Source organism: Brachionichthys hirsutus, chromosome 12 (assembly GCF_040956055.1).
Source record: "Brachionichthys hirsutus isolate HB-005 chromosome 12, CSIRO-AGI_Bhir_v1, whole genome shotgun sequence".
Taxonomy (NCBI): Eukaryota; Metazoa; Chordata; class Actinopteri; order Lophiiformes; family Brachionichthyidae; genus Brachionichthys; species Brachionichthys hirsutus.
In genome coordinates this window covers 7,696,422-7,720,960 of record NC_090908.1, presented here as the reverse complement: position 1 = coordinate 7,720,960, position 24,539 = coordinate 7,696,422, and the positions used below count along the sequence as shown (strand labels likewise).

Genomic DNA, 24,539 nt, shown 5'->3' with positions numbered 1-24,539 from the left:
TTCTCTGCAGCTAGCGCGGGTCAATAATGATCGTGTTTTACTCAACATAGCATCGTAACCTCGGACGGTGTAATAGTTCATCTCAGCTTGACAAGAAAAGTCGGTCAGAACATATTCATATGTGATACGTGGTGATGAAGCGCGTCATCGGTTCTAGTCGGCAGGTACACAATAAGAATGTGCTTCTGTTTGACTCTTGATTGTCGAACACTGTCCTCCCCACCTATCTGCCTGCCGCTCGCGTTGGTGTCACCAAACACGAACACGAACACGAACACTGACAAGCTGCGCTACTAATGTGATAAAAGCAGGCATTTCCCTGTAGCAAGGAGCGGAGAGTAATTAAGGGGTAAAAGGCTGATGTGCTTTAGGCCCAAGAGAGGTAGCTGGCCTTGTACTTATCATGCCGAATTAAAATGCGTAGGTGGAGCCACTGACCGAGAACAGGAAAGAACAGGCTCATCTGCCACTTCAATGCTGAGTCAGAATAACGTCTGGCTGTTTGATTTCTGACTGAAGAACACTAAGAGACCGAACTTCTCTTTATCATCACAAGACCAGCATATACCTCATGCATTCATCCTGACTTCTGCAGAAAGTAACTCGTGAGATGTCTCAGACAAAATCGCCTTCCATCTGATGGACGTGCACCGACTTGGTATTCCGTTTGTCGCTGTATATCAACCATTTAGATTTTAGCGGTAACTGGTCCATTTGGTCCAATGTGCATGTGCTTGATATTCCTGTGCTTCTACTTTTTTCCTGTATTATTAATAAGTCGTAGAAATTCACTCCATGCAGGGGGTGTGGGTGCAGGAGTGGCTGTGTGTGAGTGCACAGTCCTTGGTCATCTGCAGGGAAACAAGTTCGAGCCCAAGCAACATGGCCACGCTCTGCGACAGCGCTCGGGGCGGGTTTGTGTCCTCTTGGTCCGTGTAGAGGAAACCCTCGTGTGCTATTCTACGTAATATAATGCTGCCTCGTGGATCCGCTCCCGTGCAGGTGTCTCCATGCCCATGTTGAATCAGTTACACAGTTGTTTCGATTTTTTCAATGATCTCTATCATGGATTTGGATGGGGACAGCAGGGAACAGTCGTCCTGGTCCCAGAGGCTGCTGGGGCTCGAGTTCCCATCTGTGCTCAACTCATCGTCCTCCTCCTCTGTCTCCTCTTCACAGGACTCCAGGTAATGCAGGCCTAGAGCGTTGATGCCAGAGTCCTCAGAGCTGGACGGAGAGGAGCAGTGGTCCATTTTGGGACCTTTTACCTTATCCACCCTGGAGGGAGGTTTGTGTTCATCGCATGCCTGCTGAACTGGTTGCACAAGCGGTGGTGCAGGTGTTTGTCGGGTCGGTGGCGTGGGCTTTGGGGCCGTCTGAGGCGTAGCGACGGCCGGCGGTGGAGGGGTGGGAGCCTGAGGTGGTTCTGGTAAGGGAGGCGAGGGACGCTGCACGTAGCACATCTTCCCATTAATGCGTTTGACGATGTAGTCGTCCACGAACAGATCAGCAATGACGCAGTACTTGGGGGACTCCAGGTGAGGCGGGGACTGGAAGCAGGGGGCGAGCTTCAGAAAGCGTTCAGCCAGGGAGAGGGACAGATCAATGGTGTTGCTGTACTCTGCACCAGCAGGAGGCACAGCGGTGCTGGGCAGCTGGCACACGTTGGTCATGGGCTGGTACACGTACTTACCTAAGGGGAAGAATGAAGGACACAGTAAAATGCATTTTCATCGTTTTGACATTAAAACTTGTAGAAGCAGCACGTAAAGATAAAGCTGCCATCTCTGCCGTTGCCTCCAAATCTAAAGTAGCATCCTTTCAGGCTCGTTGGTTTTAGTTTCAGCATCTTTACTGTTTGGTCCTCACTGCTGTCACAAGCTGTCATTGTCTGCTGCAGCCGGCAGCTCCTTTCAATGACAGAGCGATGATTAACCCACTGTGTGCCGCCTGGTCTGCGTCAAACACGAGGCTCAGTTAAAGTGCAGCGCCTGAGAGGAGGAGCTCGCATGTGACTTTCAGAAGGGACGCTTCAGTGCTGAAAGGGTTCAGGAAGTGGATTAGAGATGACTCGACTTTGAGGGGACGGCGCCTTCCAGCTCATTAAAGTCATTGACGTTCCCCTTGGTTCATGAGGCTAGCAGAGCAATGTAATAATAATATTCATGTCGTATAAATTCATTTTTGTCGACTCCATTCTTTGAATAATGTATCTGCGGTTAACCTGTCGTCTGCCCTTCCTCAGAGGCTGCAGCACTTTTCACGTCACGAAGCATTTCATGCAGCCAAAGGCAAACAAGCCACCATCTGAGGCGGTGCTACAGCCGGAGTCCATCATAGTTTCAATTTAAGGACATCAAGGCACAGTGAGAAATCACTTTTGACCTTTAGGAACTGATGCAAGACTTAATTAAAATATATATATATTATAATGAAATAGCATACAGGATAAAGGCCACACAATAAAATGTAAGTTAAAAAGCATGATGCGATGCTGCCTAACAAGGATTGGGTGAAGACCATGAATTTGTTCTGGGAAGTGTCTTGTGTTTGTGCATTTCCATGTGAGTTACGCCTCCCATTGTGGAAATGCCTGCACTGGTGGTGGCTGTGCAAAACGACTGCACCCAAATGCTACTCATTGTCTGCAGCCCACTGCCTCCGACTCTGAGCCGTGCTGCCTGAACGAGTGTGGCTCAGATGTGTGTTTAACTGGCTCTCCAGAGAGAGAGAGGGAGAGGCTGCAGAAGATGACAGGCCTGCACTTCAGTTGTCTCTGTCTCTGTCTTTTCTTTCTGGGGGGTAGCCTTTCAAACAAAATCAACTCCCCATTTTACACTGACAGCATCAAACTGTTTCAAAAGTAATGAAGAAACTTATTTGCATTTCTGAATGGACAAATGTTTTTTTTTAATCGCTGATGAGGTCGTTAAGTTGAGGTTAAACGGATGAATATTCACGTTCCACAAGAACAACTAAACTCACACGACAAGAAAACAAATCATCCACCCATGAGATGAGATTAAAAGAGGCCTTGTCTGCAGCTGTATTGACACAAAACACAGGCGATGATATCAATACAGACAAAAGGGGGGGGGGGGGTATTAGCCATCCTTCGTTTAATGAGAGAAACCCAATTGCCCATGTTCAGAAGGAGATGAGCACATTCAGCCAGAATAGCTGCAACAAATGAGAGCTAAAGCCCGAGTCGGTGCCTTGTTGGCATTTAGATGTTAACGTATAACATCTAAATGCCTTCATCCATCTGGGGTTTGATGTACCGTGAGCAATAAAGGGGCACAAACATACAGAGAAAACGCTGCACAAAGACGGTTGTCTTCAGCAGCCATGTGGGGGGGGGGGCACACAGAACCTAAAATGAGTTTACAATATCACATCAGCCTCAGAGAAGGATTGGTCGTCTGCCAGCTCAGTCACAGTTAGTCGGTTCTCTGGGCTCAAACTAGTGCGATAATGACATCATCAAATGTTTGCAGCTTTTACCTTTCCAGACATGCAGATGAAAAATCAACATTTGAACTTCACTTTTTCTTGCTATTTGTAAAATATAAAAAATGGTCGACATAATTTAAGAAGATAATCATCTGATTACATTAGTAGTCAATGCAGGAATGAGCCCTTATCAGGCATCATTCATAGCAAATCAGGTATCGACGTCTGCCCCTTGATGTCGAGGCTGCAGCGACCTACTGTGGAACTCCACCAGCCGTTTTTACCAACACCTTGAACTAATTAACAAACAAACCAACAGACCGATGGGGGTAAAATAGTTTGTCTTTGCTGCCAAAGATGCTCATGATATTATTTACTTGCACTGCATGTTTCAGATGTTTATTTTTTTGGGGGGGGAGGGAATAAATACATGTGGCATAATGCGAGGAATCATGAGGGATGAACATGTTTGTAATTTTAAATTCCTGTCAAAATAAAGGTTTGCATGAAATCTCTTATAGTGCAGAGACAGTGAACATATACTCAGTTCTATTGATATTCAGGCATAATCTATACTGCTATCTTGACCCCTCTGGACGCTCTTTGTATTTCCATACCAAGAAAGAGCAGATGTGCTCAAAAATAAACTAAATTCTCCATAGTTGAAGTTGTTGCTGCATTTTTATTTATTCAAAATAAATAAATAAAAGTCCTATTAACAAGATCAAAACTAACAATGTATTGGTTCATCACTTAGAACCGTCTGAGACGCTCACACTGCCCATGGCACTAGTTCAGAAATCCATTGGTTTTAAGTAAATATGTTAATCACTAAAAGTGGGTCACACACACACACAAACAAACAAAAAGGCTGAATCATTTTCTAAAACAGCTCGACATTGCAGTTTGAAGGAAATGGTGCATTTGTAGGCTTGGCTTTCCACAGATTAGTACATATGTAGTGGGCTGAGGATACAGGAAGGAAGGGATTTAATGAGTGCCCACTTTGATGATGAAGGGCTACATGTAAAAGAAGTCTGTGTCTCAGATGAATTTAATGAAGCTCAAACTGAATTCTGCCTGAACTAAACAAGCATTTATCCAAAGTAGACTCAAGTTATTGTTGGTTTTTAAATGGGAATTCAAATATTCTACTTTAAAGTGAGGACTAAAAGGCACCAAAACTGCTGCTGTTGCTGCATTCTGGATTTCTAGTTTTCCTTTTTATGTGATGTTTTTTTTAAAGATCATTTACAAACATTCCATGATGTCAAAAGACATTTGCAGCCCTGCGACAGTGCAATGAAGATTTTTCCAAATGAGGCATCACCCTCAGATCTAAGCGTTTTAAGTCCGTGCATCAGAATCAGAACTAGAAGATTCTCTGCAGACTCACAATTGTGCACCTACACAATCATGAGACGGTTCAGCTACAGGTAAAACACAGGACCAGTGTTTCCATGCATAAAAAAAAAAATACTCTAAGCTGGAAATCCTTCATATTATCAGTAAATGTCGGCAAAAGTGACGGGTTCACTGAGGACAGATGAATGGCATTCTGGGGGAAGTGGGAATGCAAATGAGGCTGTCAACAGAGCAAGGAACTGTTCTCCATTTCAACATGATAATCAAGGATTTAGGATCTCTGCATTTACAAAGCAGCGAGGGCGACTCTTTGCTCCGCTGTTCGAGACAACGAAGGATCTTTGCTGGCAGAAATGCAAATAATGGCATCCTGAGACAACAAAATGTCTAAAAAATGGGAACGTTAGATGAATTATTTTAGTCAGATACAAATAGGCGCAACAAGGGGACTGCTTTTAACAAGAAATGTATAATTTAAAAGTAATTCATGGGGAAAATTAAGTGTTTAAATTATTAATGAGACAGCAGAAAAGCAGCCGACTGGGTAACAACATGCTTTAATTTAATCTTTATTTGATCAGGTAACTCAGTTTACAAGGACGGCCTGGACAGAGTTCTCTTCATGGGGAGAAGTAGAGGACGACATTAAAGATACGTAACCCGACTCCAGCTTGAATGCTTTCTCTGCTCTCTAAAGGTGAATGTGGAAGGTCAACCACTGCGCATAGATGTGTCGTACAATCCTGCTTATCTCATATGTTAAAACCGCGGCTCCGCTGTCGGGCCGCATTAGGAGGAAAATACTTCAGGTTTATCATCAACAAATGCTACACGTAGTCAAAATGAATGAGGAAAGGATTATGTCATTTTAATGTAGGATTATATTTAGGCCTCAGCAGAGGGCGAGTCATCAACGACCCCCATCCCAGATTTTTTTTGATGTTGGAGAAGCCGGGAGTATTTTTGTCCTGGCTGAACAGACCTACTGTAAACGTGACACACCTGTTCGAGAGCAGCATGTTGGCGAAGCCAGGTGAGCAAAAGCAATTACTTGAGCAGATAGTTATCATCTATCAGCAGCAGCAGCAGCAGCAGCTGCAGCCCTCCGCCTGTAGATACAGTCTGCTCACACATCCGCTGGTATTTGAGTTCACGTCAGCCCAACAAAGGGGCTTCAGCGGGGAAAATAAACGTTTCGGGTTTCAGGGAAGGTGACGTTCTGAGCGGTTCATGTGAGACGCCCCTTCCTGTTTCCCGTTTCATGCCTTCAGAGCGGGGGGCGGGGGGGCTACTCCAGTTTAATGGCCATGTTGAGCTCCACTGTTTAGTCTGTCACCATAGTGAAAAGGGTCGAACCCTCTGACTGGTGCATCGTGAACATTACAGATTTGTAAAGGCATTTACGGACAGAGGATTTCTTCAACACAATAATCAGATGGAAAAACTATTTTTAAATAGGTCACTGTAATCATTCATCCTGCCAGTACTGGCTTACAGCGTAAAAGACGGGGAATCCACAGTCCTACATTACTGGAAGGACTTTATTTTAAAAATGTAGAGCAAGTTTTTCTGTTGAAATACAGTGAAATATCCCACCTGTCTTTAACATAACTAAGTGCAGCTCGGGGGTGCAGTGAAAATGAGCAGGCCCAGCTGTTTCCTGATGCTCGACTGACCTTCGGTATCATCTAACCAGGCATTTGCACATGTGTGCATTCTGTAGCTGGAACATCATGTCCATAAACAATTTCTCCGGTGTGACAGCAAGTCATCATTCACAATAGCAGAACCCAGAGACAGGCCAGAGGGATTGCAGTGCCGGGCAGTGTTTCCTTGCTGAGCTGTCACGAGGGGATTGTAACACAAACAGGGAATGTGGTGTTAAATTATCAGGCATGGAATAAGCAAGCTGGACTGAACGGTACCAAAATATTTCAGACTTTGTTATTACGGAAATAATCTGTTTATCATTCCCTGTTTATGTTGCTGCTGAATGTTCCGTGTAGATTTATTTGACTGTACATGTAATTTATGTATACGATTGTCTGTGTGTGTATATACAGTACATATACTAATGTATAACAAATGTATACTTTGCTTTTTACCCACTGGATGTGGACAGCAACAATATCCATTCAGGATGACAGGATCTCTAACAAATGACAAAGCCGCGTATTTGTCTTTAAAGCTTCACAGAAACTCGTGAATTAACTCGCTGCTGCTCTGTTACGTCTGCCTTGCAGTGGTCGAAGCGTTGCAGTTTCCAAATATGAACAGTCAGTCAAAAGCAGCACTCCCTCAGGTCTGTGCTGACAATGTATTGATCCTCTAATATTAACCGAAGCCGTTTCTGACGCAGCACTGCAGTACATTTTGAATTAAATCAATCAACAGGATAGAGCTTTGCCCGGTTAGCCTCTGTATGTCACTTCAGGAAATAATTGAACATTGCAGGTGGGCAGTGTGACGGATGCCATGATGCCGTTTGACAGTATGATCCAACTGTCTCGCATCTGCTCAAGATCTGGCGCTCACAAGAGGACACGAATGAGTACAATCAGAACTTCAACGCTCTTCATTGCTCTACCTGGTAATTGTTATCAGTTTGCAGAGAATAAAGAGAGAGAGAGACAAAATATTCAGTCCAGGTGGTTCCAGCGTTGCTGTGAGCAGAAGCTCTCATCACACGTGACGCTAAACATCACTAATTACCACTAATGACAGGCTTGGACTGACGCCCCCCCATTTTCTCAGCCAAAGGATTACCAAAGCTACAATCATGTGGAAAATGCTGGAAGGTCGTCAAAGCAACGAGATAAATGTTCTTGCTGTAGTCTGCAAAGACGATTAGCATTGTCTGAGAGCAGAAACGGGGGGGGGGGGGCAAACCATGGGACGCTCTGTTGGCTGAGGAAGAGACAGGGATGGAGTCACGGCTAGTCGCCTCACGCTGGTTACCAGGTGAGGTCATGGAAACAATTTGTGTTTGGCAATTTAAATGCTGAGCTGCGCCTTTTCTATACCTACACTTTGAGCATTTGGATTTATTTGCCCGGAAACCTATTAAAGTTATAATTAAGGACGCACGCCAGCAACACTTCCTGTGGCGAATGCACAATTATCATCTTCAGAACAATTTTGTACTGCAGGCGACAATCGTGGGCACGTTCCAAATGAAAACGCGACGAGATAATAGCATACAGCGTTTCACTGGGGCTTTAATATGTTGACTTGTCGCCGGAATGAAGGATGCGAGGGGGGGGGGGGGGGCATGAAGAAACTTGCATACTTTTCTCACTGGGAGCTGTGGATTTGCCTGACTCATCATTTTAAGCTGGTTTATTCTCACTTGTGCTGCATGGCTGTCCTGCAGGAAAGGCTGCAAAGCACATAATGGTGGAAAGAGATGTGAAGGTGAAACACTCTAATGGGACTTGGCTGGCTCTGTCTTCTACATCATAAAATGTCTGCACTGAATCATAAGGGACGAATGGCTCAACCTCCATTCTTCAGCATACATCCAACCACAGTGATGAACATTTCAAAGGACGAGAGAGAGAGCGTCGTAATGCTTCTAAATGATGTAACACTATAGACAGGATAATCCTGGATGTGGCATAATAATAAACACTGGAAAGGATTCAGAATTTTTCCTGCCATATCAGACATTTGAAATCTCTTAGCTCAATCCGGATTGGAGGAAGGCATCAAAATCCAATGATTACACACAGCGAAGATTACATTTGACTTGTGGAGTTGCGCACTATAAGCCCCCCCCCCCCCCCCCCCCCCAGAATGGCTGGCTGATTGTGTTTTACGATGATGTGTGGATTTTCAGGGCCGTCAGTGATGGGATAAATTAGGACAGGCACAAAGAGACGGACTTCCTGTCAAGGCCAAGCACTGCTATTGTCATTGTGTGCTGGTGTCAAGGTGTCAGGCTGAGGAACGTTCAAATGGAGGGGAAGTGTCTGAGGTGGAAATGTCACTTGACACTCTTCAAACGTCTGTGTTCGTATGGAGCTGCTGCTTTCGGTTTGGTTCCCAATAGTCAATATGAAAGAGATTGAGGATTGTTATTTCTTGGTGGTGTCGTTGAATTCAGTTCGTGCTATGAAATAGTGCCGAATAGTTACTGTCAACCAATACCATGAAAAGACCAAAGGATAAAACATGATATACAATACATCCGACAGCAGATTTAAATCTTTGTGTCACAAATAATAAATACCGGTAAATATTTTATTGCAAAGGATTAATAATTCACTAAAAGAGTTGGGCACTGTCATCTAAAGCAAACATGACTTCAACAGGAATAAATGAAGCATTTGATGGGGACGAGTTTCCATTTTAATCAGACTTGCATTTTGGATGTGTGGCTGTGCTCATTTCCAGCATGATGAAGAAATGATGTGATTCAAAAAAGTCTCTTCATGATGTGAAAGAAATGTTTGTTGGTTTTGGTCTTTTTTGATTCTTTTTTTGCCAGTGAGGAGAAACGTTTTAGAGTTTCTCAAGCCACATCATTTAAAGCGGAAACGGAGGCGACGACTCATCTCTGTGATGTCGCCAAGAATCTCTCGAAAGTGTAGTTTGAAAAATGAGGAACCTTAAAGTGGAGTTTAAACAACTGAATCGGAATGTTGTTGAATTTTCATCTGTGCCTTTTTTTTATTACCATTATTTTTCTGCAAAGTGCTCCTGTTCTTTACGTAAAACTGATGTTTGCCATGTTTAGGAAGAGAAAAAATGTGTTAAGACTATTTGAAAGGTAAGAGATTCATATTCTAACATCCATTTATTATAATAATAAGATGTACCTTTTTTATATATTTACATTGTAAGGAAGAATCCAGCCTTATGGATGCTGGAATAATAGTTAAATCTTTAACTACACACTGTGTAATGGCAGATTGGATTTAAATGACAAGCGGGCTTTCGTACAAGCGATGAAAACTAGCGCAATATATTGTTTCAGAACCGACCTCGCAAAGTGCGCATGCGCATCGCAAGATAAGCGGAGTTTCTGCTGTTTTGGTTGTAACTTTTTTTGTTTCGTTTAATTTAATTAAGCTTTTTATTTTAAAACCTGTTAATTTAATACACGCATTTTATTTTAAAACCTTCCATCCCAAATAGAAGATCTGTTCCTTTAAATAGACAACCCGCAACAAAAAGTTTTACTCTGATTCATTATATTCAACAGTATAAATTGTTCTCATGAACTTCCTGGAAAATGTTCGTGTCTCAATCAAGTTATATAAACATGAAAGAAACAAACTATGAACCCCTTTGACTGATGAAGACTGTGAAACAGCCTTTGTTCAGACTCTCTGGATCGATCCGGCGACGCTCGATTTGATGTTCGATGATTTTAACCTCCATATTAATCCCAAGACTAAGAAAGAAACGCGCCGGAGCTGGTCTGAAGAGCCGCTTTCACGGAGAACACGCAATAATTAAGATATCATTATTAATCAATCACAGGGAGAGAGAAGCGCCTCTATCCACAGCACATATGACGTCACCACCAGCTCCGGGTTTCTGCCATTGATCCGCGTAAAAGAAACTCACAGTGGCACCAGCCCAAGTGGCAGCACCAGTGCAGCTTGAAGCACTTCCCGTGGCTGTGCGTGGCGCAGATGGAGAGTCCGTCGCACGGCAGGAAGTCCGGTCTCCCGGCGCAGCTCCTGGCCAGAGCCTGCGCCTGGTCCAACTTCTCGTTCTTCGGACTCTTCTGTGCTCTGAAGGCAGCCATGCCAACATTTCCCGGATCAGGACGCACGCAGGTTCGCGTCTGATCCGCGAGCTGGAAGCCTGGTCTGGGTTCCTGCTGACGCAGCGGGCGCAAAGTTATCCCGTGGGAGTGGAGGACCGTGAGAGAATGTCACATTGAACGTCTCCCACCGCGGTCGTGATCCACGCATCTCGCCATCCTCCCGGTCGCGGAAGCTGCGCCTCTGTCTGTGTGCGCGCTGGTGACGCGCGGCGCGCATCTGAACTTCGCCACAGAACGGGAGGAGTCCGCGCAGCGCGCACACAAAGACAGCTGCTCTGCTGCGTCCTTCAAACACACCCAGGCTTCCATCGAGCCAATGCAAACTTCAGGACCCCCCCCCAAGTCACAAAAACACTGTTTTGGTCGTTTATAAATACAGGTACCAACCAACCAATAACAGGATTAGAACACAGAATGGAGCATCAGATTGTGTAATCCAGCTGCTCGGGGAGGACCCCCCCCCCCCCAACATCTGGGGAGCGAGGCGGACTCCTCGATTTACACAGAAGCAGTTTAGCGTCGTGCGTCTGTCTCTTCTTTCACTGCTGAGTCAGCAAAGAGCAGGAACGGGAGACGGACGAGACGTCGAGGCTGAAGCAGTTCAGACTGAATACCGCTGGAGGACATTCTGAGGCTGGGAATAGAACACAGCGCTGTTTAGGGAAACAGATCCATACATGAGTCAGATGTAGATCAGATCTTTATTATTAATTATAAGAGTTTAAACAACTGCACCAGAATGCACCGTATATACTATATACTACACGTATATACAGTCCAAGAGACATTTGAAGTTTTGGATTTAAACGTCGGCTCTTGTGAATTTAAAATCTCAGTTGTCTTCACAGAAATCTCACACAAGTTATTCACGTCATTTGATTCAAGCACTTTGATTCCAAAATACAAACCGCCTATAGCAGACATGGGCAAACCCAGGCCCGGGGGCCATATGCGGCCCGTTGGGCTATTTAATCCGGCCCGCCAAACTTGTCCAAATTATATCATTAAATAAAATTGTATTATAATTAAACCTCATTCATTTGACCTTTTCCCTGTAATGCTACCTGTAAAAGGCCAAATCCTTTAATGCAATAGCTTTCATGTGTCATTTTTATCAGCTCACACAAATACTTCATCCATCTGTTCTCGGTCCGGCCCCTCTGTCAAATTTTAGAACCTATTGTGGCCCGCGAGTCAAAATGTTTGCCCACCTCTGGCCTATAGCGTTTCTCCCATGGGGGTCCAGAATGTAGCCTGCCTCGTGCGTGCCCAGTGGCAGCTGGGATAGGCTTCAGCCCCCCCGCCCACGACCCCAAGGTAAAGTATAGCTGAAGAAAATCAATGGATAGATAGTATAGCTGCATACAACCGTTCACGTCACTATTGGCTCAATCAGCATTAGTTTATGATCACGACTCACAGCCCAACGGGACCCGGCAGGATCATTCGTCATCACAGAGCAAGAAAAGAATCGCACAATAAGATTCGTAATCACCCAAAGTCGTGTTAAATCTCTGCGCGAGAGGCTTCAACGTTTCCTGCTTGGCTTTATTCGACAGAGAACGAGCCTCGTTGTGTTTTACTTAAAGACGGCTGTGGAATTTCCCGGTGACTTCATTCCACTTGTGGATAGGTGGGCTGCCACCGGCCACCAGCCTCCTGAGGAGGTCGCAGGGCTGCAGGTGAGGCACGTCGGGGTGAGCCTGATGGTGGCGCTCCAGCACTTCCAGGACCTTCGGCAGCCCCACCGTGCTGGCGTAGAACATGGGACCCCCACGGTGTCTGGGCCAACCGTAGCCGAAAACGTAGATGACGTCAATGTCCTCGGGCTTTGCGGCTATTCCGTCCTCCAGGATGCGGAAGCCCTCGTTGATCAGGGCGTAGAGGCAGCGCTCCAACACCTCCTGGTGGTCGATCGGTCGCGCCACCAGGCCGTGCTGGGCTCGATAGCCCTCCAGGAAGCTGTGCAGCCAGGGGTCGGATCTGGCGACCCGGCCACCAGGTTTGTCGTACTGATACCATCCCCGGCCGGTTTTTTCACCGAAGCGCCCCTGCTCACAGAGAAGGTCCCCCAGCGGGCTGTCCCTGCGCCCTCGCCGGATGGTAGCCGACTGTCCAGCCACCAGTCCGTGATTCGCCAGCCCGTTCTCCTTCCTTATCTTCCAGCCCACGTCAAGTCCAGCGAGGTCGGACATTCTGAACACGCCCATGGGGAAACCGAACTCCTCTAATGCTTGATCGACTAACTCGGGCGTGGCTCCTTCCTCCAACAGGAAGAACGCTTGTTCCAAGTACGGCGCCAGCATGCGGTTCCCCACAAAGCCAGGACAGTTTCCAACAGCCACGTTGACCTTGCCCATTTTCTTCCCCAGCTGCATCACGGTGGCGACAGCCTGAGGAGAGGACCGTGATCCGTACACCACCTCCAGCAGCTTCATGACGTGGGCCGGGGAAAAGAAGTGCATCCCGACCACCAACTCTGGGTCACGGGTTTGAGCGGCCAGGTGGTCCACGTCCAGCGAAGACGTGTTGGTGCACAGGAGGGTGCCGGGTTTACAGGCAGCAGACAGCTGCTGGAAGACTTTTTCCTTCAGGGCCATATCCTCAAACACGGCCTCAATGACCAGGTCGGCGTCGGCTGCAGCCTGGATGTCCGTGCCGTAACTGATCCCATCAGGAGGCGGAGCCGCTCCACGCCTCTTAGCGCCGCGCTCCAACATGGCGGAAATTGCCTGCTTTGCTTGCACGAGCTGCTTCTCCTGCGTCTCCACAGCAACCACAGGCAACCCCGTCTGAGCCAGGGCCACTGCGATGCCTCTCCCCATGGTGCCAAGTCCTGAGAGGGCAAAAACCAAATGGTGACGACAGGAAGAAGAACAAAAAAAAAAAAGTTCCTCAGAAACACCAGCAAAGCAAATATCACACATTTCAGAGCAAAGAAAATGGTGACATAAACAAATGTTTTTAGCTCTAAACCTAATGCTCGATCCCACGCAGATAGCTTGAATATTCAAAATGCTTGTCTTTACTGAAGAGTCAAAACAGAACAGAAATCAAAGGACCAAATCTCCTACCGATGACCGCTACCCTGCGTACAGGCCTGGGCTGGCTTGTGTCCCAGCGAGCTCCACTGGGCATGCTCCACTTGGCGACCGCTCTCTGAGCGAAGAACGAGTACTGCAGGGCGCGGGCCTGCTCGGAGTTCATGAGAGTGGCCATCAGCTTGCCCTCCAGCTCCAAGCCCTGAGCGTAAGGCATGGTGGCAGCCGCCCGCACCGCCTCGATACATCGAAGGGGCGCCACAGCTCCACGGGCACTCTGACGCACCTTCCGCGTCGCCTCCTCAAACAGAGCGTCCAAATCAGACGGACGCGGACACGGAAAAGTGCTGATGCGACGGGCGTCCAGAGGCTGGCCTGAAAGAGAATGCACGCGAGAGAAGTCAGCCCAAAGGAGTGGCTTTGAGCTGGCTGACATTTCCCTCCAGTTAAAAGTTGAAATCACATCCAAATGCTAAAAGTACTTCTTCCTTTCTGCTTTCTCCATTTTGTTGGCTCACACTCAGTCCGGGTGTAATTGGGCAATCAATCACTGGATATATCGGAAGCCTCCGAGAGCAGAAGAAGCAAACAAAGCATTTCCGAGCTAACTGGAGGAGGGGGGGGGGGGTCTCTGAGATGCACTATTACAGCTCGCTATGACAACATCAAACTGAAAGGAACATTTTTGGGAAATTGGTTAATATTCAGAGTAAAACCTCAAGAGAAGCTTTGATATCAGAGCCTAAAAACACGCCGAGACGAAGCCGTGGACGATGAGAGCGAAGTTGGAGGCCACTCTTCGACACCCTTTGCTAAAAGCATCTTAATTTTCCATCTCTATCTCCTTTGATGTGATTACATGAGACAGTGGTCGCAGCTCCACTGATTTGCACTCAGCTTCCAGCCTGGCCCAGTAAATGGGTCACTATGGGCGGGCTTTAAAGGGACAGAGGTATCAGAAGCATCTGATTTGCCACCTCCTCTCAGTCCAACAACTCTAAATGTGAGCCGATAACATTTGAGTTTGGATGACTATACCGCAGCCGAAGAGCGAATGTCATTTCAGGTCGCTTTGATGTCAAATTCAAGCCCAACAGTGACGGGTTGCTGTGTGTGTGTGTGTGTGTGTGTGTGTGTGTGTGTGTGTGTGCGTGATCCCGGTGTGCATCAGCAGGGCTTTATTGCAGCGGTTAATCTGTAAATGGTTGATCTGTGTTGCTGGATTTGCCGAGCAGCGTGTGGAGAGCCTTGGTTGTCCTGACAGATGTAGCAGACAGATGTTAGAACCACTGGCATCACCAGCAGAGACTCCAGGCCGTGCATGTGCACAAGCGCATCATTTCAAGTGCACATGCTGCTTTTTTTGTTGAAATGCACCCCCCCCCCCCCTGGCTTTAAAGCCTTGCAGTGCTTCATGCCTGCTGCAGCACTGTGTGTGCAGAGTCTTCATTCAACACCGCTGCTAATCAAGACAAGAGAAGAGAACCGGTGAAAATCTCCAGATTTCAATCCAATCTGCTCCAATCTCCGACCTCGTATGCCGTTCGGCTTCCCTGAGTCGCTCTAAGCCTCGGCTTTAGTAACAGCGCTCTCTTCTTCACCCACTCAAAGTCATCTTGGCAGTGTGTGGTGCAGAAAATAAGGCATCAGTTAAAAGCATGAGACTGCAATCATCTCTGGACTGCTCAAAGTGTAGTTTTAACCATTTAACGGTTGGAAAAGAGGCGTTTCTGCTGTGCAAGCTACAAAAACACCCCCAGACTGCAGTGGGCGGCGTGTGTCTTAGTTCAGTGCTAGAAAAGCTAAAACGTTTGTAATGCAAGTAATTTTTTGCCATTTAAAAAAATATTTTAATCAGGTTTCTGAGACTTGGATGAGAAGTTTGACACTCTGCTCACATAAAACGTTCAGGCCAAGAACCTTTTAGAAGTTTTTACCATTTGAACGGATTCCAAATTTTTTTTTTTTTAAAGGCCTAATGTGCTAATTATTTTACTTTAGAGGTGCCGCTTGCTGGATTCATGGGTGGGCGGAGCCAGACAAACAGTTTCTCATTCATATTCGACATGATGCTAAACTAAGATAATCGGCTGCTGGCGGTGGACGTGGAAGAATTCCTCGAAATAATAACAACATGCATATAAACCAGGCTGCTTCTTGAATTCCTAACGGTCCACAGCCAAAAGGAAACAACACATAAAATGTACATTTTGATTTTTGGCAAACTGTTTCTTCCTACCTCCAGTCTTATTGATTAGGCAAGGCTAAGGTTTATTTGAACCTTCTAATCTTCTGCTCAGGCTACATGATATTTAAAATGCTAACAACTTCGTTGCTGTTGTGAATAATCTTTCTCACAAGTACAGCTGTGGAATAATTAAAGCAAAGACTGAGAGAAATGCACAATAATTAATAATTCCTCACACAGATTGAGAAATTGTTCCTGTTTATCTGCAGGGACGAGGCACCCTTCTGTAAGGGGATTTTAACTTCTTCTTAAAAGAGGCCGATTATTAATATTCTAAGAAAGTTTGTCCCTTTTCGCCCTCCTGAATAATACAGTAATAGCAGTGAAGACATCCGAGCACATCTGACAGAGACATGAAACATTCATGGCTTCAGTGGTGGAGATCTGGCTGCTTCCTTTCTTGACACTTCTTGATGTGGGACTTGCCCAGAATAACTGTTCTGGGAGGAATTTCTCCTCCTTCCACGCGGTACGTTTTCACATCAAGGAGATGTGGGTTGATTTCACGGCAGTGGGAACATTGTGCTATCCTCCTTCCTAGTGACTCACCGGCAACGCTCTCCGAAAACCTCAGCGCCTCAGCCAGCACGTTGTGATCAATGACCTGATCCACTATTCCGAGTTGCAGGGCCTCAGCAGCGGTCACATGACGGCCTGTGGGAGACACGAGGTTAATCGCAGATCTGTATGATTGCCTTGTGACATCCCCCCCCCCAATGTGTTCAAATAAGAAGGAAAAGAAAAGAAAAGGAAAACGCAACAAGAGTTTGCCTAAATTCTGTTGTTGAATATTTCAGGTCAAACTAAAGTGATACTGACCTCTGCTGGACATCACAGCGAACTACAGCATCAACTGTGAATTTACCAGAACTATAATATAATATAACATAATATAATATAATATAAACACAAAACAAATGTGCATAAAGAAAAAGAACTCCATTAAAATCCCAAACAAGAATCTATAGTGACATCTACGGATTTATCAATACTTTCCCTGCACTTCAAAGGCAGTTCAAACTTCTATCAGCCCTATAACGATCAGGCCAGCTCAACCTGTCTTTGCTACCTGTGGTGATGAGATTCAAGGCAGCCGGGACCCCAATAAGCCTCGGCAGCAGTTGTGTTCCAGCTGCAGCGGGCATCAGCCCCAGAGTCACCTCTGGAAGCCCCAGTTTGGCCTGAAAGGACACAAGACGTTTGAGTAAAGGACATAGTTGTGCTTCATAAAGACTGTAAATAATACTAAATAATACTAATAATGATATATTTAATGACCAGCCAGTCTGGGATGCAGCTCAACACCAACATTAGAGAGACAAAGAGAACGAGGTGTCAGACATCTCCAGCATGAACTCACTTTAGAGTGTGCTAGTCGATAATGGCAGCCCAGGGCCAACTCGAGGCCTCCGCCGAACGCACTCCCCTCTATAGCTGCCACCACCGGCTTGTGTGCGGCCGCAATCATGTGGATCATCGGTGCCAGTGGAGGCCCCGACAGCTTTTTTGCAAACTCCTTAATATCTGCCCCTGTTGATAAAAAATAACAATGATGATGTTATCAAAGGGTTCCAACAGAAGACAGAACGCGGATCTGTACCGTTTGTAAGTGTCCGCCTTAGACGCGAATAAATCATGTGATGGTTCCTGTATGGATTAGCGTGTGCGTCACTGCTAAATCCGTCACCGAGGTTGAGGAGTTTTGCGCCCCTTGGGAAGCGGAGCGAGGTGCGTACGTATAAGACAGAAAATATTACACTGTAAAAAAACACTGCAATTTGTTTGTAATGATTTTTGCAGAAAACCGGTATACGTTTATACTTTTGCTTGTTGATGTTTTTGTTTCACTGTGCTTGAATAAAAAGGTGTTTGGTGACTCCCTGCATTTCTAATTGATGCCGAGGGCTGCAACACTATTACTGTTGTAAAGCCACAGCAAACATTATTTTCCACATTTTTAGCACCAAAATGTAAAAAAAAAACGACTTTTTTTAAAGTAGTAGATACAGACAAACATACTACTATTATGAAATGTGAATTACATGATGAATTTCTTTAGTTGCTTGTTTTCAATTTTTGATTAAATGACTGATTTAGTTTTATTTTATTTTATTATAACTCTGATGTTAGATTAAATAGAAAATAAAATGTCCATACCCCCACAGAATATTCCACCATGGCCGGAGATGACCACGGACTTCACCTTTGGGTCACTGAGAGCTCTCTTCAGGTTGTCAATGATGGCCTGCCTCACATGGGTGCTGCATGAAAGATGCTGCACGTTTTAGCCTTTCAATTGTTATTAGCTGGGCTCAACGTAACAGAATAGACTCGCTGCTGCAACTATTTCTGCCACATAAAAACTAAAAGATGTAGAGAAAAAAAATTACATTGAAATATAGGATGATGATAGGAAAACGTGAATGTGGAATCTTACAAGTCAACAGGCTTTCATACAAATATAAGATATGGATTGTGTTTCTGTTAAACGGGGGCTTGCAGGCAAATACCAGTGAAAAAAGGAAAATTATCACAACCGAGGTACCCTTGAGCAAAGCATTTAACCCCCCCCCCCCCCCCCCACTACAGCTACTCATTGTATTGTACAGCATTACACATGAAAGTCCTGCATTAAAATCATACTGTAGTAAAATGTACTATTGACCCCTGTCAATCATCAAAGTATTTTCAAGTATAAATATTTAACTGAATCCCTTGGGGCCAACTTAGGCGGCATTTAATGTGTCCACACTTCTTAAATTAAATACATTATGCACCAACAAAACGAGTTCATCTTTATGCACTAAAGTTGTCTTCTTTGCACCCCTTTCTCGCACGTTTTAAGCGCCAATGCAAATCAAGTGCGCACGTAAAATGACGCACGTATAACGACTTCCCAAACCAAACTGTATTAATTTAATAAAGAAACACGCACAACGCAACGCAACGTCACGTCACGTCACGTCACGTCACGTCACTCACCTCAGGGCATTCACGGGGGGGTTCCGGAGAGAAATCAACCCGACAGATCCCAGAACAGTGAACTGAGCCATTGAGCCTGTCGACAGAAACGCTCTGCAGCTCTGCCGCACTGGTGAGACTGAACTTTGTAACTTCAACACCTTTCACACACTTCCTGGTTCAAAGATCGGCCACGCACGCAGAGATCTTTTTTTGTTCCTGCACACAGAGGCAATGATTCCACTCAGGTTTGATGGTATCGCTGCTCATTACCGCCCCCTTCTGGACAGAATCTGAAAAAACACAACTATGAGTCCCTTGTTCTGCTGTACTCGTTTGTTATTAAATTGGACATTTAAAACTCCATCAATGTGTACTTTTGGCGCCATTACTTTTCATGACTTTCACTTTTTTAACATTTTTATTTCAAGTGTATTTCACTTGAATGATTTTTTTTTTTGAGAATCAGAATCAGTTTGGTCTAAAATTGACTAAATATTTTAGTCTATTTAGTACAAATAGAGTCATGGAAAGTTTGCAAAGTGAAAGTGCATATATTTTAGACTGCCGTTTCCTGTTTAAGCCAGAGGGGGCAGTAATGCGACGAAAAAGGATGCGAGCTACCTTTAAAACGCATAGAAGAAGAAGAGCTGCCTTCTGTTTCCCAGTGCGCTCGATGTAAACAAGAAGGTGACGGTGTCGGTGTTCCGGTTCCGGTTCCGGTGTCTGTGTCCCGGTGTCGGTGTCCCGGTGACAGGGTGAATACTATGCGCTCCCTGGCGGGGCTCGGCTGCGTTATTGCTGGAGCGACTTTATACCTTTACTCGCTGTCGCTGTACCTTCCAGCGGGGCCGCGGCTCCGTCATCCATCCGCCGACGGCGAGCACGTCGAGTCCGAGCCGCCGAGCGACGACGCCTCCGAGGGAACCCGCAGGTCGCTGCCTTTATGAAGCCTCTCATTTACCATGTTTAGAGACGGGATGTTTGTGTGGCTGTTAGCGTGTGGTGCTGTAGCGCTGCTGTCACCAGACAACCAAGCACGCAGTGATATTAATAATATGAATGATAAAAGACAACTAACAGCCCTTCATGTCGTTATAAGGTGCCTTAAAGGTCACATATTATATAAGTTAACGTAGTTCCCAGCAACGTCCCCTCTAAGGTGCGATCGTGCGTAATTACGCACAGCTGATACGGTCTCAATCTACGTTGCGCACACAAAAAAAAAATCCAACCTAAATTGAAAATAACATAAACGCGTAAAAATGCACTTGTTTTTATGTTATTTATTTTTATACTATTGTGCGCTTTGAGATTTGCTTTTAAATATAAAGTGCGTTTAAAATAAAATGTATTATTATGATGTCGCTCAAAGTTGTCCGAGGGACTGCTCGGGGAGTTTGTGTGTTTGCGCCGACGCATGAAAAATTAGTGGGAACATTAGTTCCCAGACACTTGTATGAAGTATCTGTGACGGTCTTTGGTCAAAACAGCAAACAGATGCTGCGGGACAGCGTCCCTCTTTTCTGTCTCAAACGGCTCTGTCAGCAAACTATGCATAAGAATATAAATAAATAAGAATAATAAATAAGAGGTTAAGGTTGCCCGCTGGATTACGATTTGTACTCTGTCTGGTAATCCTAACCATTTAAAACGAGGGACTTTTATTTTTGTGGTCTGCGTGAGTGACGAGAGGACACCGTGTCTTTATTCTTGTGTCTGTCCCCGCAGGTTGAAGTTCCCTTCAGATTTGGACGAGCTGAGGGAACTCGCTGAGCTTTTGCAGTTTTACAAGCGGGAACACACGGGATATGTGCTGCTGCTCTTCTGCAGTGCTTATCTCTACAAGCAGTCCTTCGCCATTCCCGGATCCTCATTTCTGGTGAAGTGAAAACATAGTTTTGCTTGTTATCTGAGCTGACGTCGCTGACACAGGGAGAGATCGGACACAAAACGTTTGATGTGTTCAAATATCAGCTTTCGTACGACCTGCTTGGGTCTCTTCTTTTTTAGACGCGCTGCAGGGTATAAAGTATTCAGCGAGCTCAAACAACAAAGGGATGCCAGATGTGCCTTTTATATACATCCACTGTGACATTGTAATCTGCACAGCTGGAGTTTACTGCTAGAACTGAAGCGTCAACCACAAACCAGCTTCTGGCTACGCTGGATGTCACTGAGCTCCTCCAACTTGAAGCTCCTGTTTGATCAAAGTATTTCTCAGATACAGCGGCACTGCCTGTCAGATCTTTGCTCACACGTATTACCGAAAAGCACGACCCAAACGTTTTCTTTTTCTACTTGCTATGTTGCAGAACATTCTAGCAGGAGCGATATTTGGTCCCTATCAGGGGCTGCTGCTTGCCTGCGTGCTCACCACTGTCGGCTCCACCATGTGCTTCCTCCTGTCCCGGGCCTTTGGAAAGCACCACATTGTTAACGTCTTTCCTGATAAAGTGTCCGCATTACAGAGGAAGGTAAGTGCATGACAGTGTGCCAGTCTGTATTGAATCTAGTAGCTGCCATTATTGATAATGAGTTAAAAAGGATATCATTAGAATGGGTTTCCTCCCACCTCCAAAAACATTCAGTTTAGGTGAATTGATTACTTGAAATTGTCCGTAGTGTGTGAGTTTGTGCATGAACGGTTGTCTGTCTGTGTGTGGCCCCGATACGCACCCAAGGTGCACCCCGCCTCTCGGCCATAGCAAGCTGAGACAGGCTCCGGCGACTCTCGTGACCCGCAAATGCGATAGATTGTTTGTTTGTCCGACTGTTGGCGAGATAACTAATTTTGGTGATGATCCAGAAGAGATCCTGGATTCTGGGTCAGTTTGAAATTTTCAGTAACATTGCAGTCAATGGAGCTTTAAAATTTGTTCCTATTGACCAATGTTTATGGAATTTAACACAGTCATGTAGGGTGGGGGCCTCTATCTCACCACCGAATTTCATCTGGATCGGATCCAGAATGACTTTAGGAAAAAATCTTTAATTTTAACATTGAAAACTCCATTTATGGATGAAAAAATCGGTTAAAAATACACATCAAGTCTGATTCACTTTTACTTCTCATGGTTGGTGTATAAAGATACCAAGAACAAGTTGGAACCTTTTGATGATGATCCAGATCACTGTGTGGACGGTGTGCATCTAATTAGGAGGGGAATGAGCTGCTCGGCGGAGGTCTGCTCTCTCAGAGTGCTTTTCTAGTTTTCTTCGTGTGAACATCTTAAACAAAGTTGTGCCGACTGCTGATGGTGAAAACGAATACATTGCGAGGCTTGCACGTCCCCAAAGTTCAGACAGACATGAGAGATTCAAAGAATTCTGAGTCATTGATAATGAAAGTAACTCGTCTCGCTGTTATCTCACAGGTTGAGGAGAACCAGGACTGTCTGTTCTTCTTTCTGCTCTTCCTGAGATTCTTTCCCATGACTCCCAACTGGTTTCTGAACATGTCTGCCCCGATAGTCAACATCCCCATCACCTTCTTCTTCTGCTCAGTCTTCATTGGTAAGAACATACATGATATCATGTGCCGTGTAATATTCTCACAACCAGGTCTGTCGTAATTATTACATCATTTCACAATGACAATGCAGTAATAGATAGATAAATCTGTACAGAGCTTGATCAAACAGAAATGTCATATTTCATCATCATCTTTGATGTTCGTTAATGACATCTAGTTCAACTTATTCTGCTATTATTGGAGACGTAAATCAAACTTTTCCATTTGTTGGTGTGAACATCGCGGATCCTTTTGTGTTGAAGTCAAACACCAAAGCGCTGCAATGCCAAATGAAAAAGGACAGACTGACAGCTTTCTTGAGTTACAGTAACACATGTAGAAGTAAAAAATTACTACCTTTAAACCAAACATAAGATCTAGTTAGTGAAGAGTTCAGACCAGTCTAAGTATAACGGGGCTAATAAATTACTCGTTTGCTTCATGAAGTGTATTTATATTATTAAAATCATGGTTGGATACAATGATTTGAATTCCGAATCACAATTCTGTGTTAAAACTTATTTACCAGCTAAATTTAAATCTGTGACTAATCTACTTTAATTTTTGGAAGGCAATTTATTTTGAATGCAACCATTTTTTTATATATAGTTTATATTATATAAAAATAAAAATAAATCCAGCTTCAATATAATACACATTTGACTCATTTGAAAACAAGGCAAGATTCTAAATCCAAGCAACATAGATTTGGTTTCTGTCCTGATTTCACAAGAAAAGTAATAACAAAAAAATGAAAAGCAATCAAACTCACAACAGTCGGTAATGACTAGAGGACAGAGATGAATCCCTGCTGATGTCTATCCATCGTATAGCTCCCCCTCCTTGTAGTCTTTAAGATGTACTTTTAGGGGTTGATGGTTTGTTTTATCATTTTTAAATCATTTGCAATTTGAGCATTAATCAGTTCAAGCGAGATTACAAACAGCAATGCTACAAACGGTGCACTTTCGTTCCGCTGCTCTTACAGGCCTCCTGCCGTACAACTTCATCTGCGTCCAGACGGGCGTCATGCTTTCCGAGGTGTCGTCTCTGGATGACTTGTTCTCGTGGGAGCGGCTGCTGCAGCTGCTGGCCATCGCCTGCGTGGCTCTGGTCCCCGGCGCCCTCATCCGCCGCTTCAGCCAGACTCGTCTCACACTGGAAGCCCGGCCTCAGAATGGGCTCTCTGCAGATAAGAAGGCCCAGTGAGTCGTCCTGGAGACGAGCTTTAATGCCTTCTGGCCGGTGACTCCTCAGAAAAACCTCATGTACACATATGAAAGTGTTTCTTTTATCAGAAGTGCTGTTCTGGAGCCACCTGGGGCTGCACAAGTCTGGAAAATTAAACGGGCTCTGTTGTATTTTGTGTTACCAAATGTCAGCGCCTCCGTGCCACAACATGTTTAGACACGGCGTGTATAGAAATGTTGTGATGTAACCCAATCATGAGGGAAGAATTTTCAGGACGTTTCGCTCTTATACTCTTGTTTATGCAGTAAAAGTACTGCTGCAGCGTTAACAGCTGGTACTTGAAGTGCCTGTCATGTAGTTTCACTTCTACCTCTCAAGAGGGACGTGGAAAAGTGAACTTAACCGTGGATGGATGAGGTAGTGTGTGTTTGTTTTAAATTGATTTTCATAAATAGTTTTCAGGGTTGGCTTCTGGCCCAGGAAGGTTTGACAATTTTTGAAGTTTCTTTTCAAATGTTTTGGAATTATCATGAAAAGTCAAAATAAAGAGAAAAAAAGAATCCCTTGCGTTGAACAGTCGTCATGACTCCTGCATGAGTTATGGGATCTGGAGTCGGATCATTAAATGTTTCTAGGAAATTAAAATGTGTAGTGCGTTAGGATGAAGCGACATGCACTGGGTCACAGTAATGGATAAAGGCACTACCCTCATTGGGTGATGGTTCAGTCCGATAGGTGGAGGGAAAAGAATTCGCTATCCGTAGTCAATGTTTATTGTATTCAATCATCATTTTGTATGTGGTTCAAGGAAGAATGAAAGATTCTGGAACATTAGAAAGTGGAGATTTATACCAATTTCTATTCTCTCATACGTGGAATAAATAATACCTGTGATTTAATTCTATGTGATTGACGTCATAATTCTCCGACAGACTGTACATGCAGGGAGACGAGCAGGATGATCCTGACGACCATCTGTCCATGAGA

At 44.9% G+C, this 24,539-nt stretch overlaps 3 protein-coding genes across 3 annotated transcripts; 1 reads left to right on the top strand and 2 right to left on the bottom strand.

Moving 5' to 3' along the window:
• Positions 1-1,028: 1,028 nt before the first annotated feature.
• On the bottom strand, positions 1,029-10,576 carry LOC137902660 (UPF0524 protein C3orf70 homolog B-like). The gene is made up of 2 exons (XM_068746747.1): positions 10,393-10,576; positions 1,029-1,693 (listed from the first exon to the last, which is right to left on the bottom strand). The coding sequence occupies exons 1-2, from the start codon at positions 10,574-10,576 to the stop codon at positions 1,029-1,031; spliced, it is 849 nt and encodes a 282-aa protein (XP_068602848.1).
• Positions 10,577-11,335: 759 nt separating this feature from the next.
• On the bottom strand, positions 11,336-18,939 carry ehhadh (enoyl-CoA, hydratase/3-hydroxyacyl CoA dehydrogenase). The gene is made up of 7 exons (XM_068746681.1): positions 18,869-18,939; positions 18,044-18,147; positions 17,247-17,416; positions 16,956-17,067; positions 16,436-16,540; positions 13,672-14,013; positions 11,336-13,433 (listed from the first exon to the last, which is right to left on the bottom strand). Exons 1-7 carry the CDS (start codon positions 18,937-18,939, stop codon positions 12,181-12,183), a joined length of 2,157 nt encoding a protein of 718 aa, XP_068602782.1. The 3' UTR covers positions 11,336-12,180.
• A 671-nt stretch (positions 18,940-19,610) lies between these two features.
• On the top strand, positions 19,611-24,440 carry tmem41aa (transmembrane protein 41aa). Its single transcript, XM_068746371.1, has 5 exons — positions 19,611-19,781; positions 20,579-20,729; positions 21,163-21,324; positions 22,225-22,363; positions 23,350-24,440. Exons 1-5 carry the CDS (start codon positions 19,615-19,617, stop codon positions 23,568-23,570), a joined length of 840 nt encoding a protein of 279 aa, XP_068602472.1. The 5' UTR covers positions 19,611-19,614; the 3' UTR covers positions 23,571-24,440.
• Positions 24,441-24,539: the final 99 nt, after the last annotated feature.